Below are 22,104 nucleotides of genomic sequence, written 5' to 3' on the forward strand. Positions count from 1 at the left end.
ATTCTCACAAGCATATTTTATTTCCTGCTTTTTCCTGTGCTTGGGTCACAATTTACTATTTCCTTACAGGTCTTAATTTTTTTTTTTACTAATAACTGGACATTTAAGATAATATATCATAGCATCTTTGGACTCTGACTTCTGTTTCCCTTTCTGAGGCTTGTTGTTTAGTGTGCTTGCTTGCTTGTGTACAGTGATTTCTCAGAGGTATCTTACTAACATATCTTTCCCCTGAGGTGTGAAGCCTTGCACATTGCTCCCAGATGGCACATCCTTGGGCATGCACACAGCTGCCTCTTGATGTTTGTGGTTTTAACTGGGCTCTGTTTGAATGTCTATTTCCCTTTTTTCTCTATTTAGGTGTCTTCTTTCAACATCACAGAAAACATCATAGAGAAATGTGTCTAGCACTGTTACTTCAGGTCTAATAAAGAGGGAATTGATAACCATCTGTTATATTCATCTATCACATTCCTTAGCTAACCTTTCTACATTTGCGAATTCAGGAGAACTGTCTATCTAAGCTGAAAATAGAAAGTGAATAGAATGTAATTGGGCATATTTATTTGTACCAAGCATATTCTAAGTTTATTAAAGGACTGGTTTTTATGGATTAGCTCCTAAACAAATGAGCTCCAAAACTAACAATATGTAGCCAGTTTTACATTGATATTCAATACAAAAATTCAACTAATTAAAGGAAGGAGTTCTTGAAAACTTTTGCCCATGTAATAATAAACCATAGATACTGATGTTATTCATGATTCTTAATTAATTAAACTCCAGAGAAGATAAGGAAACCTGAAATCTTAGATTTGTAAAATTCTTGTCCTTACCAGGGAGATTCATTGATTGTATCTTGAATTGTCCCTTTATTACACCTCTTCTAGTTTTATCTGTCACGCCTTCTACATTAGTCCCTGTAGAAAGAACAAATTTCTGAACACTTTGTATGGTAACCATTTACATACAAACGTGTGTGTGTTTGCACGTGTGTGTGTGTCTGTGTGTGTGTAGCACTAACTTAATTAGCATTTGTTATTACGGAAGATGAGTTTTGTTGAAATGTCTGGTTTGGAGAATCACAAAGCCTTAAATTAGAACAGATAAAGCAATTATATAAGTCACATTATATTGAAGTTTAGAGGTTCCTTAACCAGTACTTTACTATAATTCCTTAACCAGTACTTAATTCCTTAACCAGTGCTTTTCAATATAATGCTATCTCTTACATAAGTGGAAATCATCCCAGAGAATTTATGATGGCAATATAATTTCCAGATTTTATTAAAAGAACACTTATTCTGCAAGGATGTACCCGATGAGGCAGAACTTAACATTTTTTTTTTTCCAGACAAGACAAGATGTAAACCATAGTCTTCTTAGTCACAGTAACTTACCATGAGCCAGAAATTCTCTGACTTACTGGACATTTTAATTCCCTTTTAGGCTACGTAACTGTAAATCATGTAGGTATCACTGGTTTAAAGAGTAATGTGATATTCACTGAATTGAGAAAAAGTGTCTCTGAGATTCCTCGAGCATGTATACTTTATGTCTTGCAAGGAGGAAATGGTGAAATCTGTACCACAACCAGGACTCTGATTGGATCCATTTCCATTTGAGCTTTTATGTAATCTAAATTTTTGCTATAATTAACAATGATTAACTATGTTCGATGACATGAAAAATACATGGAAGTTATTATAAAGGTATTCACACTGAGAAAGGGATAACTAGGACTGGGGACCTAAAGGATACATCCTTGGGCATGCATACAGTTGCCTTTTGATGTTAGTGGTTTTAACAGGGCTCTGTTTGAATGCCTGTTTCCCTGGGTTAAAAGTTTAGTGAATGAAGTTGGTTCTAGTAGAGCATGTAAATGGAGCTGGAAACCTGTCATGATCCTGACATTGTCTAGTAGAAGACTGCTTTTAAAAAAGGGCTGAGCCCAAGAATAAATGTAAAAGGTCACACTATGATTTTGGCAGCCCAAATGTACCATATTGCATTCTTCACAGAGAGGATACCACCTGGGGCATCATTAACAAAGTAAACAAAGATGCATCAGATTAGGCAAGCAAGTTTTCAATAAATAACAACATTTTGTGAAAGTAATAAAATCTATAGCCACACAAAATTAGGGAATATTAGAACATATAGAGAGATGAGTCTGGTTGGTGCAGAGAGTATGTAGACTAAATTTAGACACAATCTGGTTAGGAGAAAACTGGGTTACCCTTAAAGTATTTTCAAATACAGTTGCCAAATTTCAATCTAGAAACAAACCAAGCTGATGTAGCTACTCTACAGAGTGACTTAAATTCAATAATCCATTTCACTGATGACAGCTTTACTGAGAGTAAAGAAAATATGACTTCATTTTCTTACACCAGAAGGAAGAGGTTGAAAAGTCTCTCCCTCCCGGGCCCCAACACACACATACAACACACACAAAAAAAAAAAAAAAAATAGAACATATATTTTAGCCACTCTGGTCTTTCTTCAACAGATATAACTAAGGTGAATGGAGTCATTTGAATCAAGAAAGCAGAGGATCCTCGGATAAGCAGGGAGGTAATCAGAACAGCATTTGAGGGAAGACTGGGTTAAGCACTAGGAATTAAAGGTATGCACTAGAGAAATCTTTAATCGAGTAAGAGTCACAATTTCCCTCCTTCACGGTATCCTCCCATTGCTTTAAATCTTTTTAAAATCTCTTAATTTTTGCAGTTCACTAAGCTATTTTTAAAATATATAACATACCATAATATTCGTCCACTTAAAGTGTGTCCAAATCAATGGTTTCATTAAAAATTATATTCAGAGTTGTGTAACCATAACCACAGTCAATTTTAGAGTCTACTTCAGATTTATATTATTAAATTCCAATTATATATAGAAATAGTACTCCTATATAGCTGTTATCTCTTCCCCATTTTTGTGCTATTGTTATACATATTATACCTTTAAATATAAAACAGTTTGTAATAATTATTTCTTTATATAACTCTATGCCCTTGAAAGAAGCTGACAGAAGAAAGAAGAGCAAGTATATATTTACAGTGTTTGTTATATTAACCTTCTTGTTTACAATTTCTGGTTCTCTTCATTTATTCCTGTGGATTCGAGTTAACATCTGCTATCATTTTTTACTCAAATACATCACCATCCTCATACGTCTCCTTTGCACAGCTACTAGAGAATATATCACTTTTCAATATTTTTATAGGCCTGACAAAACAATGATATACATATCGTTCTATACAATCACATTTTAAATCAATTAAGAGAAGAAAGGACACAAAATATGCATTCATATTGTCTTTTGAAGTACAGAATTACCTTTTTAAACTTTAATCCATTTACTGCTATTTTTTACATGAACTTGTTCATGCAGTAGCCATAAAGTACATTGAGAACATATATTTGGTTTCACAAAGGAGGAGAAAATACTGAAAAAATATCATTGCTTATGGAAAGCTGCAAAAGGGAAGGAGAAAGCAGAATGGAACAAAAGAGAATACAACCCAAGAGTCTTGCTCTTCGGACGATAGTTTAGGTTACTGTGTAAAAACAGTTTATACCTTGGCCATCAGGGCTGCTCTAATTACTTGGGGGTCTAGAACTTCAGAGCACTATTTTTGTTTCAGGTTTGTTTTCTGTTTCCCAAGTGAAACACCTTATTGTTTCTTATGATTATTAAAGTAATACATGGTTAACTTTTAAAATTCCACATGAGTGAAATCATATGGTACGTATTTGTCTTTCTCTGTCTGACTTATTTCACTTAGCGTAACACCATCAAGGGTATTACGGGTTCCTCCATGTTGTTGCATATGCAAGATTTCATCTTTTATGGATGAGTAGTATTCCACTGTATATACACATACCACATCTTTTTTACATTCTCACCAACAGTGTATTAAGGTTCCCTTTTCTCCACACCCTCTCCAACACTTTTTGTCTTTCTGATAATGGCTATTCTGACAAATGTTAGGTAGCATCTCTTCGTAGTTTTGATTTGCGTTTCCTTAATAGTAATAGTGAACATATTTTCTTGTGCCTGTTGGCCATCTACATATCTTCTTGGAAAAATTTCTGTTCAGCTCCTCTGCTCACTTTTTTTAATGGCGTTGTTAGCTTTTTTGTTTTTGAATTGTATGAGTTCTTTATACACTTTGGATATTTATCCCTTGTCAGATATATCATTTGCAAATATATCTCCCGTTTGTTAGGCTGTCTTTTCATTTTATTGATAGTTTCCTTGCTGTGCAGAAGCTTTTCAGTTTGATGCAACCCCATTTTTTCATTTTTGCTTTTGTTTCCCTTGCTTGAAGAGACACAAATAGATAGTGCTAAGACTGATGTCAAAGAGCATACTGCTTATGTTTTCTTCTAGAGATTATGGTTTCAGGTCTTACATTCAAGTCTTTAATTCATCTTGAGTTAATTTTTCTGTATGGTGTGAGATAGTAGTCTAGTTTCACTTTTTTTGCCATGTGGCTGTCCAATATTCAAAATATCATTTATTGAAGAGACTATCATTTCTCCATTGTATGTTCTTTATTCCTTTGTCCTAAATTAATTGTCTATATATGCATAGGTTTATTTCTGGGCTCTCAGTTCTGCTTCATTGATCTTTATATCTGTTTTTCTGCCAACACCAGGCTGTTTTACATTACTATGGCTTTCTAATATAGTTTGAAACCAGGGAGTGTGACACTTCCAGCTTTGTTATTTTTTCTCAGGATTGCTTTGGCTATTTTGGAGGAGTCTTTTGTGGTTCCATAGAAATTTTAGAATTTTTTGCTCTGTGTCTGTGAAAAATGTCCTTGGGATTTTGATATGGATTGCACTGAATCTGTGGATTGTTTTAAATACTATGGACAGTTTTTACAGTGTTAATTCTCCTAATTCATGAGGATGGAATCTTTCCATTGTTGGTGTCTTCTTCAATTTATTTTAACAATGTCTTATAGTTTTTAGTATAAGTCTTTTCACCTTCTTGGTTAAATTGATTCCTAGGCTTTTTCTGCCTTTTGTTGAGACTGTAAATGGGATTGTTTTTGTTAATATCTCTTTCTGCTAGCCCACTATTAGCATATAGAAATGGAAGAGATTTTTGTATACTGATTTTGTATCCTTTACTGTATTTGTTTATTATTTTCAATAGTTTTTTGGTGGAGTCTTTAGGGCTTTGTATATACAAAACCATGTCATCTGCAAATAGAAACAGTTCTATTTCTTCCTTTCCAATCTGGATGACTTATTTTTCTTGCCTAATTGTTCTGGCAAGCACTTCCAACACTATGTTGAGTAAGAGGGATGAGAGTGGCATCTTTGAATTGTTCCTGACCTTAGAGGCATAGCTCTCAATTTTTCACCACTGAGTATGACATTACCTGTGGGTTTATCCTATATTATGTTGAGGTATGGCCATTCTATATTTACTTGAGAAGTTTTATAATAAATGGATGTTGAATCTTGTCAAATGTTCTTTCTGCATCTATTGAGATGATCATGTGGTTTTTATTCTTTATTTTGTTAATGTGGTGTATCACACTGATTGATTTGTGGGTGTTGAACCATCCTTGCATCCCTGGAATAAATCACACTTGTATGACCCTTTGATGTACTGTTAAATTTGGCTTGCCAATATTTTGTTGAGGATTTTTGCATCCACCTTCATCAGAGATATTGGCCTATAATGTCCTTTGTGTGTGTGTGTGTGTGTGTGTGTGTGTGTGTTGTATTTTTCTGGTTTTGGTATCAAGCTGATGTTGACCTCATAAAATGAGTTTGGAAGTGTTACCTCCTCTTCAATTTTTTCAAATAGTTTTAGAAGGATTGGGTATTAAATCTTTGAATGTTTGGTAGAATTCACTTGTGAAGCAGTCTGTTCCTGGACTTTTGTTTTTTGGGAGGTTTTAATTACTGTTTCAATCTCTGTACTAGCGACTGGTATATTCAGATTTTGGAATTACAGAATTCTTTTAACACGTGCTCTTTTTTGGAATGGATTAAAATCACTACCTAAGGTCCACTGCTTTCAGCCTGAAGAACTCTCATTGGTATTTCTCATAAGGCAGGTCTGCTAACAAACAGTTCTCTCAGAGTTTATTTATTTGGGAATCTGTTTATCTCACCTTCACTTTTGAAAGAAAAAGTTCATGGTGACAATTTCTTCCTTCAGCATTTTAATATGGCATCCCACTGCCTTCTGGGCTATGTAGTTTCTTTCTTTTTTTGGCCACATCTCACAGCATGCAGAACTTCCCTGACCAGAGATTGAACCCATGCCTCCCTGCAGTGGAAGCAAGGAAGTGCAGTCTTAACCACTGAACCACCAAGGAAGCCCCTGGGCTTCATAGTTTCTGATGCTAAGTAAGCTGTTAATCTTACCAGGGTTCTCTTTTTTTATGATGTGTTGCTTTCCCTTTGTGACATTCGAGAGTTTCTGACTTTGTCTTCCATTACTTTTACTTGATGTATCTGGTTGTAGATTTCTTTGTGCTTATTCTTAGACTTCATTTGGCTTGGATATCCAGATTCATATTCATCATCAAATGTGCTTCCAAACTGTCAGCCATAATTACTTCAAATATTTTTTCTGCCCCCCTTTCTCTCAGCTCTACTTCTTCTGTAGTCATTAAGTATGGAGATTCTTTCTTTTGACAATCAAATCTACTCCTGAACCCCTCTAGTAAATTTTTCCTTACTGTTATTGTACTCTCAAACTCCACAGTTATCACTGTGTTTTTTTTAACAAAAGTAATTTCTATCTCTTTGTTAATATTCTCTATTTGATTAGACATTGTCATCAATATTCCTTTCTGTTTTAAGCATGGGTTTCTTTAATTTTTCAAAAATATTTATAACTGTTTTATAGTATCTTACATCTGGAACCACACTGTGGTCTGCTTTTTTTCCTTAGTTCATACTTTACTGTTTTTTTGCATGTCTCATATTTTGAGGGGGGGCAGCGTATCTAATATATTGTAGGAAATCGGGATACTGAGCTCCCATCCCCTTTGAAGGCTTGTTGTTGTTTGCCTGATTAATTATTTAGTGACTGGGCTAAGCTATCTTCTGTCCTACTGAAGTCTCCTTCCCTGCAGTGTGCAGCTTCCAATGTTGCTCCTCTGTGGGCACAGCCTTGGGCATGCATGCAATCACCTTTGGATGACAGTTTTTTTTTTATTTTTAATTTTTTATTGAGGCATATTTGATTTACAATATTATACAAGTTTCAGATGTACAACATAGTGACTCACATTTTTAAAAAGTTAACTCCATTTATAGTTATTATACAATATTGGCTATATTCCCTGTATACTAAAATACATCCTTATAGCTTATTTAATTTAAATATAGTAGTTTGTACTTCTTAATCCCCTACCCTTATCTTGCTCCTCCACCATTTTCTCTCCACTGGTAACCACTAGTTTGTTCTCTATATCTGTGAATCTGCTTTTTTATTATATTCACTAGTTTGTTGTATTTTTTTAGATTCCATATGCAAGTGATATCATACAGTATTTGTCTTTGTCTGACTTACTTCACTTAGCATAATGCCCTCTATCTATGTTGCTGCAAAAGGCAAAGTTTTGTTCTTTTTTATGGTCAGTAGTATTCCACTGTGTGTGTGCATATGTACATCTTCTCTATCCATTCATCTGTTAATGGACTCTTAGGGTGTTTCTATATGTTGGCAATTGTAACTAATGCTGCTATGAACATTCGGGTGCATGTATCTTTTTGAATTACTGTGTTTGTTTGTTTTGGACATATACCCCAAAGTGGAACTGCTGGGTCATATGGTAGCTCTACTTTTAATTTTTTGAGAAACCTCCATACTGTTTTCCACAGTGGCCACAATAATTTACTTTCTGACCAACAGTGTAGAAGGGTTCCCTTTTCTCCACACTCTTGCCAACATTTGTTATTTGTGGTCTTTTTGATGATAACCATTCTGATAGGTGTGAGGTGATATTGTGATTTGACTGGCATATCAGTATATTAAGTAGTGATGTTGAGCATCTTTTCATACATCTGTTGGTCAACTGCATGTCTTCTTTGGAAAAATGTCTATTCAGGCCTTCTGCCCACTTTTTTTTTTTTTTTTTTTTTGCGGTGTGTGGGCCTCTCACTGTTGTGGCCTCTCCCTTTGTGGAGCACAGGCTCTGGACGCGCAGGCTCAGCGGCCATGGCTCAAGAGCCCAGCCGCTCTGCAGCATGTGGGATCATCCTGGACCGGGGCACGAACCCGTGTCCCCTGCATCGGCAGGCGGACTCTCAACCACTGTGCCACCAGGGAAGCCCTGCCCACTTTTTAATTGGGTGTTCATGTTTTTGATATTGAATTGTATGAGCTGTATATATATTTTGGATATTAATCCCTTAACAGTTATATCATTTGTAAATATTTTCTCCCATCAGTAAGATGTCTTTTCATTTTATCTCTCATTTCCTTTGTTGTGGAAGAGCTTTTAAGTTCAATTGGTTCCCATTTGTTTATTTTTGCTTTTGTTTTGTTTTAAGAGACATATCCAAAAGAATATTGCCACCATTTATGTCAAAGTGTGTTCTGCCTACGTTTTCTTCCAAAGTTTTATGGTTTCCAGTCTTACATTTAGATCTTTAATCCACTTTGTGTTTAGTTTTGTATACGGTGTTAGAGAATATTCTAATTTCATTCTTTTACATGTAGCTGTCCGGTTTTCCCAGCACCACTTATTGAATATACTTCTCTTTTCTCCATTGTATTGTATATTCTTGTCTCCTTTGCCATAGATTAATTGGCCATAAGTGTGTGGGGTTATTTCTGGGCTCTCTATTCTGTTCCTTTGATCTATGTGTCTGATTTTGTACCAGTATCATACAGTTTTGATTATTGTAGCCTTGTAGTATAGTCTGAAGTTAGGGAGATGCTACCACCATCTCTGTTCTTCTTTCTCAAGACTGTTTTGTCTATTCAGGGTCTTTTTTGTTTCTATACTATTTTGAAATTATTTCTCCTAATTCTAAGAATGCCTTCGGTACTTTGATAGGGATTGCACTGAATCTGTAGACTGCCTTGGGTAATACAGTCATTTTAACAAATATTAATCCTTCCAATCCATGAACATGGTATATCTTTCCATCTGTTTGTGTCATCTTCAATTTCTTTCACCAGTGTCTTATAATTTTCTGATTTCAAGTCTTTTACCTCCTTACGTAAGTATATTCCTAAGTATTTTTATTCTTTTTGATGCAACTGTAAATGAGATTGTTTCCTTAATTTCTTTGATAGTTTGTTGTTAGTGTATAGAATTGCAATGTATTTCTCTATATTAATTTTGTACCTGAAAATTACTGAATTTATCCTTGAGCTCTAGTATTTTTTTGGTAGCTGTTTTTAGGATTCTCTTTGTTTAGTATCATGTTGTCTACAAAGTGACAATTTTACTTTCCCTTTTTAATTTGGATTCCTTTTATTTCTTTTCCTTGTTTGACTGTGGTGGCTAAGACTTCTAATAATATGTTGAATAAAAGTGGCAATAGTGGGCATCCTTGTTTCATATCTTAGAGGAAATGCTTTCATCTTTTCACTGTTGAGTATAATGTTAGCTATGGGATTATCATATACGGCCTTTATTATGTTGAAGCATATTCCTTGTATACCCACTTTCTGGAGAGTTTTTATCATAAATTGATGTTGAATTTTGTCAAAATCTTTTTCTGTATCTATTGAGATAATCATATAGTTTTTATTCTTTAATTTGTTAATGTGATGTATCACACTGATTAATTTGCAGACACTGAAATATCCTTGTATCCCTGGGATAAATCCCACTTAATCATGGTGTATGATCATTTTAATGTATTGTTGGAGTCAGTTCGCTAATATTTTGTTGAGGGTTTCTGCATCTAATTTCACCCGTGTAATTTTCTGTTCTGTGATATCTCTGTCTCATTTTGGTATCACGTGATGCTGGCCTTATAGAATGACTTTGGAAACATTCCTTTCTCTGCAACTTTGTGCAATACTTTGAGAAGTATAGGTATTAATTCTTCTCTAAATGTTTGGTAGAATTCCCCTATGAAGACACTTGTTCTTGGACTTACGTTTTTTGGTTATTTTTTTTTTTATTACTGGTTCAATTTCATTACTGATAATTGGTCTGTTCATATTTTCTTTTTATTCCTGGTTCAGTCTTGGGAGATTGTATATTTCTTCTAGGTTGTTTTATTGTCATATGGTTTTTCCAAGTAATGTCTCATGATCAGCTGCACTTCTGTGGTGTCGGTTGTAATGTATTTTTCATTTCTGATTTTATTGATTTGGGCCCTGCATCTTACTCTTGATGAATCTGGCTAAAGGTCTGTCAATTTTATCTTTTCAAAGAAACAGGTTATAGTTTCATTGATATTTTCCATTTTTAAGTCTCTATTTCATTTATTTCTTCTCTGGTCTTTATGATTTCTTTCCTTCTGCTAACTTTGTGTTTTGTTTGTTCATCTTTTCCCTAGTTCCTTTAGGTGTAAGTTAAGTTGTTCGTCTGAGATTTTCCATGTTTCCTGAGGTTTGTTTGTATCAGTATAAATTTTTATTTTAAAACTGCTTTTGCTGCATCTCATAGATTTTTGGATCATTTTCTGTTCATTTGTCTCTAGGTATTTTTTGATTTCCTCTTTTATTTCTTCAGATCCATTGGTTGTTTAGTAGCATGTTGCTTAACTTCTGTGTGTTTGTGATTTTTGCAGTATTTTCTTTTAGTTGATTTCTAGTCTCATAGTGTTGTGGTGGGAAAAGATACTTGATATGATTTCAGTTTTCTTAAATTTACCAAGGCTTGTTTTGTGGCCTAACATTCCTAGAAAATGTTCCATGTGGACTTGAATGTGTGTTCTGCTGCTGTTGGATGGAATGTTCTATACCTATCTACTAAGTCCATATGGTCTAATGTGTCATTTAAGGCCAGTGTCTCCTTATGGATTTTCTTTTTGGATGATCTGTCTGTTGACTTGAGTGGGCTTTTAAAGTCCCTTACTATTATTGTGTAACTGTCTGTTTCTCCCTTTATGTCTGTTAATATTTGCTTTATTTATAAAGGAGCTCCTATGTTGGGTGCATATATATTTTCAATTGTTACATCTTTTTTTTGGATTGATCCTTTGATCATTATGTAACATTCTTCTTTGTCGCTTATTACAGTCTTTGTCTTAGTCTATTTTGTCTGATATAATTATTGCTACCTGGGCTTTCTTTTGATTTCCATTTGCCTGGATGACTTTTTCAATCTCTTCACTTTCAGTCTGTATCTTTAGATCAGAAGTGAGTCTCTTTTAGGTAGCATATATAAAGGTCTTGCTTTTGTATCCATTCAGCAACTCCATGTCTTTTGATTGGAGTATTTAGCTCATTTAAATGTAATTATTGATATGTGTGTTCTTATTGCCATAAGAATAGTTAATAACAGTTTTGTTAATAATTTTGGGTTGTTTTTCTAGGTCTTTTTGTTCCCTTCTTCTTTTGTTCTTTTGTGATTTGATGACTATCTTTAGTGTTATGTTTGGATTACTTTCTCTCCTTTGTGTATCTATTACAGAATTTTTGGTTGTGGTTACCATGAGGTTTATATACAGCTATCTATCTATCTATCTATCTATCTATCTGAAGTTTGATCTCTTAATTTCAAACACATTTTAACTAACTATGCTTCATTTGTACTCTCCTCCCCTCATGATTACTACTTTTGACATATTTTACATCTAATTATTTTGTGTATCTGTTAACTTCTTATTGTGGTTATAAATGACTTTACCATTTTTGTCTTTAATCCTTCCTATGAACTTTGCATATGGTTGATTTTCTACTTTTACTATATATTTGCTTTTACTGATCAGCTTTTCCTTTCATAATTTTCATGTTTATAGTTGTGGCCTTTTATTTTTTGCTTAGAGATGTCCCTTTAACATTTCTCGTAAAGCTGGCTTGGTGGTGTGGAACTCTTTCACCTTCTGCTTGCCTGTAAAGCTTTTGATGTCTCCATGAAATGTGAATGAGAGCTTTGCTGGATAGAGTATTCTTGGTTCTAGGTTTTTCCTTTTCATCAGTTTAAATATATCTTGCCACTGCCTTCTGCCTGCAAAGTTTCTGCTGAAAAGTCAACTGATAGCCTTATGGGTGTTCCCTTGTATGTAACTTGTTGCTTTTCCCCTGCTGCTTTTAATATTCTCTCTTTAGCTTTAATTTTTGAGTTTTTAATTACAATGTGTGTTGGTGTGTTCCTCTTTGGATTGGGACTCTCTTTCTTTCTGGACTGGGATTTTTTCATCTCCCTAGTTAGGGACATTTTCAGCTATTATGTCTAAATATGTTCTGTCACCTTTTTTCTCTCTTCTTTTTCTGGGACCCCTCTAATGTGAATGTTAATATGCTTGATGTTGTCCCAGAAGTCTCTTTAACAGTCTTCATTTCTTTCCATTCTTTTTTTCTGCTAAGCATCAGTGATTTCCACTACTCTGTCCTCCAGCCCACTGATCTGTTCCTCTGTACCATTTAGTCCACTGCTGATTCCTCCTAGTGTATTTTTCATTTCAGTTATTGTATTCTTCATCTCTGTTTAGTGGTTCTTTATATTTTCCAACTCTGTTAAAAACTTCTAATTTCTCACTCTGTCCATCCATTCTTCTTCCAAGTTGTTTGGGATCATCACCCTGAATTTGTTGTTGGGTAGTTGTCTATCTCTACTTCACTTAGCTCTTCTTCTGGGGTTGTATCTTATTCCTTCATTTGGACCATTTTCCTCTGTCAATTCATTTTGTCTAACTTAATGTTTATATTTCTATGTATCTGAGAGATTGGTTACATTTCCCAACCTTGGAGAAGAGGCCTTTTGCAAGAGACTTCCTATGAATCCCAGCAGTACACTGCTCTCTCGTCACCAGAGCTATATCCTCTAGGAGTGCCCCATGTGTGCTGTGCGGGTTCTTCTGTTGTGGCAAGCTGACGGCTATGGGTGGCCTGGTTGGCTTGGCTGGCCCCCAGTCTGGTTGTTTGCCAGGACCTTCCTGTGTGGAGGCTGCTGGCCACTGGTTGGCAGGGTTGGGTCACAAGGTGGCTGGCTGTAGAACCCTGGGGAGCCCTGGGTTTAGTTCTGTATCACTGGTGGATGGAGTTAGGTCTAGGAGATCCCAAGGCTGGGGCCTGCCCACCAAAGGGTGAAGCCAGATCCAAGGGACAGTGCCAGCCCAAAGGCAGGCAGTGACAGGTTCTGGGGTCTGGCTGCAGGGCTGAGGGCTTCCAGAGATGGCAATGGACTGCTGGTGGGTGGGTCTGGTTCCTTACACAGTTGACTGTGGGGTCCATGGGTCCCAAAACTTGTGTTGCTTTGTCAGCAGGTGGGGCATGGCTCAGCCAATCTCAGAGATGGTTCTGGCCTTCTGGTGGGTGGGCTGAGTCTTCAGGCTGCAGGGATGCATTTTCCTGCATCAGGTGTCCACCCACTGGTGGGTGAGGCTATAGCAGAGATGTCATTGCCTTGGGGCTGGTGTCCCTCCGCTGGTTGGAGAGGCTGGTCCTGAAGCTAGAGCAAGCTTATTGGTGGGTGGAGTCAGTGATTCTGGGGCTGGTGCCTGCCCACTGGTGGGTGAATCTGGGTCTCTGGCTGCAGGGCCCTGGGGGTCCTGGGTCCACTGCCTGCACATTGGTGTGTGGTGCCAGGTCCTAGACCCTCTGGTGTGCAGGTATGTGTCCAGGGGTGGCTTTGGGCTCAGAAAGTCTTAAAGCAGTCTCTCTTCTGATGGGTTGGGCTGTGTCACTGCCCAATTAGTTGCTTGGCCTGAGGCTTCCCAGTACTGGTGCCTATAGGTTGGTTGTTGGTGGTAGGGTGGATTCCAAAATGGTGCTGCAGCACCAGTGGTAGAACGAGCTCTCAAGAATGGCTACTGTCAGTGTCTATGTCCCTAGGGAGACTCTTCAAGATTAGCAGGTAGGTTCGACCCCAAATCCTTTAAATTACTGCCTCTATGCTGGGTCCTGAAGCATGTGAGATGTTGTGTGTGCCCTCAGAGAGTGAAGCTTCTATTTTGCAGAGCCCTCTGGAACTCCTAAAAGCAAGCCCCACTGGCCTTCAAAGTCAAATGTTCTGGGGACTCATCTTCTTGTTGCAGAACCTCCAGGCTGGGCAGACTGATGTGGGGCTCAGACCCCTTACTCGTTGGGGAGAATCTCTGCAACTGTAATTATTCTCCCATTCATGAGTTGCCCAAGCCAGGAAACTGACTATACTGTGACTCTGCCCCTACTACCTGCCTTGCTGTGGTCCCTTTTTTATATCCTTAGTTCTAAAAGACCTTTCTTGGTAGGTTCCAGTCTTTTACATCAATGGTTTTTCTGTAAATAGTTGTAATTTTGCTATGCCCATGAGCTAAGGTGAGCTCAGGGTTATTACTCTACCATTTTCAATGACAGTTGTTTTAAAAAGGATTCTGTTGACTGTCTCTTTCCCTTATTTTTCTGTTAAGCTCTATGCCTCCTTTGGTATCACACCAATCAAGAAGAAGTGTGTCAAACACTGTTATGCCAACACAAGGGGCAATAGTGTGAACTATAAACTATATAACAGAACGAACGGCGTCTACTTCACATGAGATATTGAAAATGTGTCTGATATTTTAAACATATAGAGGGAATTAGTAACCAATGAAATAACTATCTGCTAAATCCCTCTTTTAATCCCATTCATAAAATAGCCTTTCTGCATTTGCAAATACAAAGCAACTATACTTCGAGCCTGAAAAAGAAAGTGAGTAGAACAGCATTTGAAATGTTTCCATCAAGCATGTTCCAAGCTCACTTTATCATTCAATTTTTATGGATCCTTTTTGTAATTGAATGAATTCTAAGATTAAAAATATGCAGCTAATTCTCCATTGATAGCAACTGCTAGAAGTCCAGTAATTATAGGAAGGGATTTGTGAAGACTTTTTATCCTGTAATAATAGCATATAGGTACTGTAGTCACTAAAGATCCAAAGTTAAATAAACTTCAGAGAAGATAAAAAACAGGAAATAGACGTGAAATATTCTTGTTCTTACCAAGACGACTCTTGGGTTGTGTCTTGAATTCACCCTTCATAATACTTCTTCCAACAACATTTAGGAAGCGTTCTGTGTCAGTCTCTATAGAAATAAACAGATTCAAAATACTTCTGTAAGCTAAATATTAACATGTGTATGTTTGTGTGTATGTAGAATATGTATATCCTTTAATTAGATCTTTTTATTATAGAAGAAGAATTATAATGAAATGTCTGGACTGCAGACATAATACCTTAGAATTGGAAGAGCCATTAGCAGTTGTTTAAACCTCATTATATTGAGGCTTAGAAATGCTTAGTGATTGGACCAAGACCATATATCCAGGTAATGACAAAAGTGACTCATAAACTGAGGCATCATAGTTCCTTAACTAGGACTTTTTCCACAAAATACAAAAAGTCTTTCGCAAATTTAAGTAATCCTAGAGAGTTTTTCTTAATAAATTTAACTCTCCTGTGTATATTAAAAGCACATTCATATGGGAGGGATGTACCTGGAGAGGTGGGACAAAACACTTTTTCATTTTTGTATTGGATTAGTACATTCATTTCAACTCCTTTCCTCATAGCAGTTTCTGTCTTTCAAATTTTATTTAGTGTTTAATCATAAATTTACCATTAATAAATATAAAATAATTAATTTTGTTGTTAAAAGGCATGACTTTTTTGTATTTTATTTTATTTTTAAACATCTTTATTGGAGTATAATTGCTTTACAATGGTGTGTTAGTTTCTGCTTCATAACAAAGTGAATCAGCTATACATATACATGTATCTCCATATTTCCTCCCTCTTCTGTCTCCCTCCCACCCTCCCTATCCCACCCCTCTAGGTGGTCACAAAGCACCAAGCTGATCTCCCTGTGCTATGCAGCTGCTTCCCACTAGCGGTCTATTTTACATTTGGTAGTATATAAAAGTTCATGCCACTCTCTCACTTCGTCCCAGAATTGAATGGATGTAAATGAAAGCACTTTATTGCTGTGTCTAAGGCTGTTATTCAAAAGTGACAAGGACTCCTATTAATAAGCAACACTGAAGCAAAAATTAATTGAAAGAAGCGAACCAAAAATACTCTGAAAATTAAAGACATGGAAAAATGGCTTATCGTAATACACCAAATTTAACTGCTTGGTTCCAACAATTTCATTTTTACACCACCAGCTTTTCCCCAGTTAAAAGCTGTTGAAGCGGGACTTCCCTGGTGGCGCAGTGGTTAAGAATCGGCCTGCCAACGCAGAGGACACGGGTTCGAGCCCTAGTCCTGGAAGATCCCACATGCTGTGGAGCAACTAAGCCCGTGTGCTCTAGAGCCTGCGAGCCACAACTGCTGAGCCCATGTGCCACAACTATTGAAGTCCGGGCGACTAGAGCCCGTGCTCCACAACAAGAGAAGCAATAAGAAGGCAGCACACCACAACGAAGAGCAGCTCCTGCTCGCCACAACTAGAGAAAGCCCGTGTACAATAACGAAGACCCAATGCAGCCAAAAATAAATAAAATAAATTTAAAAAAAAAGCTGTTGAAGCAAGTAATATTTATTTGATTCATTTACAACACTACTTTTTTACAGGAATAAAAGCGAGAATATAATAAAATAAAGCATTCAAAAGCAAAGTTTCAGAAATCTTGCCTTAAATTTCAGTGAAAACACATATTTTGGTGCTTATATCTGAGGATTCAGTTACTTTCCAATGCTAGCTTTCAGCATCAATTCTGTAAAAAGTTCATAACGACAGTATTTCTTGCAACAAAGAGAAATGTATCGAACCCTGTTACTCCAGAACTAAAGCAGTAATCTGTGAATAATAAAACTCAGCTAGAGAACTCCACTCTAGTAGAGATATAAATTTACACACCAACTTAATTATGTAGAGGAAATTGGCAATCAGTGAAATAACTGTTATGTTTCTCTTCTTATACCACTCATCAACTAGCTTTCTTGCTTTTTCAATTTCAAAGCAATATTCCTTTCTAAGCCAGTAAGAAAGTGAGTAGAATCACAGTTATAAATACTTAAATCAAGCATATTCTAAGGTCATTAGAGCATTGGTTTATATGGATTACTTTCCAAATGGATGAGATTACAACTAAAAAATATCCAGCTAAATTTCCATTAATAGTAATACTAGAGTTTAATTAGAGGAAATTCATGAAGATTACTGCCCATTAATACTAACACACAGTTACTGTTATCATTAATGATTCATAGTTAATTAAATCCCAGAGAAGACATAAACCATAAATATTAGACTTGGAAAGTTCTTGTTCTTACCAGGGTGACTCTTATGATGTTTCTTGAGTTCATCAATTGCTTTTTCTCTTCCAACAGTATCTGTCATGTGTTCTGTATCAGTCTCTATGGATATAAAGCAAATTTCAAAACACATTGTAAGGTAACCATTAACACACATGTATGTGTGTCCTTGTGTCTGTGTGTAGTACTAACTTAATTAGTACTTGTATTATCGAAGAGACATAATATAATGTCTGCATTGCACAATCATAAAACATTAGAATTTGAAGGGCTCTTAGCAATCATATAAGCCTCATGATATTGAAGCTTAGAGATGTTTTGTGATTTGATTGAGAACACACACCAAGATAATGCAAAACTGAGTACAAGCTGATGCCCCATAATTCCTTAACCAGTGTTTTTAATACACAATGCACCATCCCATACAAACTTCAATCATCTTGGGGAGTTCGCGTAAATGATATAACTGCCAAGTTCACACTAAGAGGACACTCATACTGTAAGGACATACCTATGAGTGGAACGTGGTATTTTTTCCCCACTGGTCAAGAGACAAACCATGGTCCCACATCACAGAAAGTTACTACCAGGTAGAAATTCTTGACTCTCTCAAGAATGTTTAATGCCATTTTTAAGGCTATGTAAATCAAGTAGACATCAAAGATGTAGAAGAGTAACGAGATATTCTGTGGTCTAAGAAAAACTGCCTATCAGGTCCTCTTACTATATACACCTTGTAGCTGGGGAGGGGGAAATGGGTAAATCTGCAGTAGTACCAGCAGTGGGACTGCATCCCATCCCATTTGAGTTTTTATGTGATTTGGACATTTGGCGGGATTTAGGAAGTACTAACTAGGTCAAAGGAGAGGAATAACATTCACGTATTTTGTTTTAATACATGAAAGTTATTAAAGAAAAATTCATATTGAAAAAGGGGTTAAGTAGGATTGCTGACTTGGGTCAAATTATGTGTCCAGTGTTTTGTGAATGAAAGCTAGTTACAGAAGAGCATGCACCAGAGGTTGGAAACCTATCCTGAACCTGGCACCATAAGGTGGATCTTACTTTGTTGTAGTGGCTGAGACCAGAAGTAAGTGTTAAAGATCCAATTGAGTAGATATATTTGAGGCGCTCTGGTTTTTCTCCAACTGGTATAGGTTAAGAATGACAGGCCCAGTTGAAAGAAGCATGTAAAGATGCTTATATAAGCAAGGAAGCATTAAGAAGAGTATTTGATAGCAGAATTAAGGACGAGGGAAAAGGGAGTATGTGCTAGAGAAATCTGCAATCTAGTAAGAATCACAACTTCCCTCCTCACAATACCCTCCCACTGCTTAAATTATTTTTTAAGCTTACCCTTCCTGAAGTTCCTAGTATATGATTCACACTTTACTGTTTCTTTGCATGTCTCATATTTTTTGGGGGTTTATACTGGGTATTCTAGACAATATCTTGTAAGAAGTCTGGATACCGAGTTCCCCTCCCCTTTGGAGGCTTGCTGTTGCTGTTTGCCTGATTATTTATTTAGTGACTTGGCTGGAATATATTCTATTGTAGAGAAGTCTGCTTCTCTGCAGTGTGAATCTTCTAATGTTGCTCCTCTGGGGGCACAGACTTAGGCATGCAAACAGTCACCTTTGGATGACACTTGTTTTTCCTGTTGACTGTTTCTTTCCCTTGTTTTGCTGTTAAGCTCTCTGCCTCCTTTAATATCAAACCAAAGATCAAGAAGTGGTGTGTCAAACACTGTAACACCAAGACAAGGGGCAGTAGTGTAAACTACGGACTATATAACAAAACTAAACACCTCTACTTCACCTGAGATACTGAAAATGTGCCTGGTATTTTAATTATATAGAGGGAATTAGTAAGCAATGAAATCTCTCGTTTAATCCCATTCATAAACCAGCCTTTCTGCTTTTGCAAATACAAAGCAACTATCTTTCTAGCCTGAAAAAGAAAGTGAGAACAGCATTTGAAATGCTTCCATCAAGCATATTCTAAGCTTACTACCGCATTGAATTTTTATGGATAAGTTTTAAATGAATGGGTTCTAAAACTTACACTATGTAACTAATTTTCCATTGTTAGTAACTGCTAGAGTTCCAATAATAATAGGAGGAAATTAGGGAAAACGTTTCATCCTATAATAATAGCATATAGGTACTATAGTCATTTAGATCCAAATTTAAATAAACTCCAGAGAAGATAAATAAAGCAGAAATAGACTTGAAATATTCTTGTTCTTACCAGGATGACTCTTGGATTGTGTCTTGATTTCATCCTTTATTATACCTCTTCCAATAGCATCTGGAAAGCTCTCTGTATCAGTGTCTATAGAAATAAACAGTTTCAAAACACTTTTGTAAGGTATATATTAACATGTGTTTGTGTTTGTGTTTATGTGTGTATAGTACTCCTTTAATTAGCATTTTAAAATTATAGGACAACAATTATAATGAAATGCCTGGACTGTACGCTCACAGGACCTTAGAGTTGGAAGGGCCGTTAGCAATCATACAAGCCCCATTATATTGAGGCCTAGAAAGGTTAGTGATTTGACCAAGGCCACAAATCTAGATAATGACAAAACTGATCCATAAACTGATACCTCATAATTCCTTAACTAGGGTTTTATCTATAAAATACAAAGTCTTTTGCAAATTTAAGTCATCCTAGAGAGTTTATTTTAATAAATATAACTTTCTCCTCTACATTAAAAGCATATTCATACCGTAAAGATATACCTGGTGAGGCCAAACATGACATTTTTTCCCAGGTTAAATTGCCAACAATGGGCATCACAGTCACAGAATCTTACTGTGAGGCAGAAATTCTTTGACTTGTCCAGGAATACTTTAATTCCCTTTTTTTAAGGTTATGTAACTGTTTGTCAAGTAGGCATCACTGATGGAAAAGAAAAACAAGTAATTTGTGGACAGAGATAAATCACCCTCTCAGGTTCTCTTAGCACGTAGACCTTTTCTCCCCTGTGGAGGAGGAAATGGGTAATTTGCAGGAATGTGAGCACTGATGTTGTACCCCTTTCCATTTGAGTCTTTACATGGTTTTTACTTTTTGTTGGATTCAGAAATGATGATCTAGGTCCAATATCAGAAAAAAATTTATTTAGAAGAATTTTACATTGCAAAAGGAATAATGAGAGTTGGTGACTCTGTGTCACCTGTTGCGTAAAGTTTTGTGTGGGCAAAAATTCGTTCTAACACAGCATGTAAATGAAGTTGGAACCTGTCATATCCAGAATTTATAGATTGGAAGCCTTCCTTTGGAGAAATGGCTGAGCCCGTGAATATTTCAAATATGCTCTATCACTGAGGCAGCACAAATTTATCACCACTGCAATCTAAACAGAGGTAAAGACCATATGGGGTGTCACTACTAAAATCAAGGACACGTTGGATTGGGCAGAACAAGTTTTTAGTAATTAAGTTATGGCATTTGTGAAAGTAAATTCTGCTATAGCAACACATAACTGGAGAACATCAGCAGACAAACTTTAGCCCTCTGGTCTTTCTCCAACAGATATAATTAGAAGAACTGTTTCATTTGGTTTGAGAAAGCAAAGGATCCTTAGGTGAGCAGGGAGGCAGTGAGAACAGCCCTTGAGGGCAGACTGAATTAAAAACTGGGAGCATAATAAATGATATGGGGTGGAGAAACCTAATCTATTAAGAGCCACAATTTTCCTCCTTCACAACATTCTCCTATTGCTTTTAAGTCTTTTAAAAAGTCCTACCCTGGGCCTCCCTGGTGGCGCAAGTGGTTGAGAGTCCGCCTGCCGATGCAGGGGATACGGGTTCGTGCCCCGGTCTGGGAGGATCCCATATGCCGCGGAGCGGCTGGGCCCGTGAGCCATGGCCGCTGAGCCTGCGCGTCCGGAGCCTGTGCTCCGCAACGGGGGAGGCCACAACAGTGAGAGGCCCGCATACCGCAAAAAAAAAAAAAAAAAAAAAAAGTCCTACCCTGCTTGGAGTTCACTGAACTATTTTTTAAAAAAACATGTAACATGCTATACAATTGACCCATTTTAAATGTCCATTCTATGCTTATCAGTATATTCATAGAACTGTGTAACAATCACCATAGTCAATTTTAGAATCTACTTCTACTAAACAGATTAAATTCCGGGAAGATTTAGAAATGTTATGTTCATATTCTACATATATAGTTCTCTTTATGACTTAATTCTTATAATTTTTTCCCATTTTTATATATGAAACATATAAACATAAATTCATTTATTACAATTGTTTTTTAAATTATTTATTTACATAACTTTGTGCTATACAGAGAAACTGAGAGGAGAAGACAAAGCATGTATGTATAGTGTTTATTATTTTAACCATTTTATTTATAATATCTGGTTTTCTTTTCTGTCATTATTTAAAATGATATTTTCTGCTCTTTAATGCCTCTGCTGTCCATGCTATATTTCCATACTTTAAATTTGCTGATTCTTTCTTCTGACAGTGTAAAAATACTGAACACCCCCTATTGGATTTAAAAAATGTCAGTTATTGTACTTTCAACTCCTGGATTTACATGTGTTCCCTTTCAAAATAATGTATTTCTCTTTGTATATATTCCCTATTTGATGAAACACTATCCGACCTTCATTTCCTTCTAAATAACGTTTACATTTAGTTCTTTGAACATATTTATAATAACTGCTTTTTAGTTTTGTTCTTTAAGTCCAATATCTAGGATTCTCACAAGCAGTTTTTGTTGCATGTCTTT

At 36.3% G+C, this 22,104-nt stretch overlaps 1 protein-coding gene across 11 annotated transcripts in view; it reads right to left on the reverse strand.

Annotated features, from left to right (window-relative positions):
* The window catches only part of CCDC7 (coiled-coil domain containing 7), a 112,244-nt gene that overhangs the window by 38,748 nt on the left and 51,392 nt on the right, over positions 1-22,104 (reverse strand). For 10 of the 11 annotated variants that reach the window (XR_009531671.1, XR_009531667.1, XR_009531666.1 and 7 more), the window contains 4 exons: positions 19,597-19,680; positions 17,365-17,448; positions 15,089-15,172; positions 837-920 (listed from right to left, as the gene is read on the reverse strand). Coding sequence is in view for 3 of the 11 variants with exons in the window: in XM_060095434.1 (XP_059951417.1) it covers positions 837-920; positions 15,089-15,172; positions 17,365-17,448; positions 19,597-19,680 (336 nt within the window). In the remaining 8 variants the exon portion in view is untranslated. The remainder of the gene's footprint in view (positions 1-836; positions 921-15,088; positions 15,173-17,364; positions 17,449-19,596; positions 19,681-22,104) is intronic. The other variant, XR_009531665.1, reaches the window with a different exon arrangement.

The sequence above is a fragment of the Mesoplodon densirostris genome, chromosome 4, assembly GCF_025265405.1.
Source record: "Mesoplodon densirostris isolate mMesDen1 chromosome 4, mMesDen1 primary haplotype, whole genome shotgun sequence".
Taxonomy (NCBI): domain Eukaryota; kingdom Metazoa; phylum Chordata; class Mammalia; order Artiodactyla; family Ziphiidae; genus Mesoplodon; species Mesoplodon densirostris.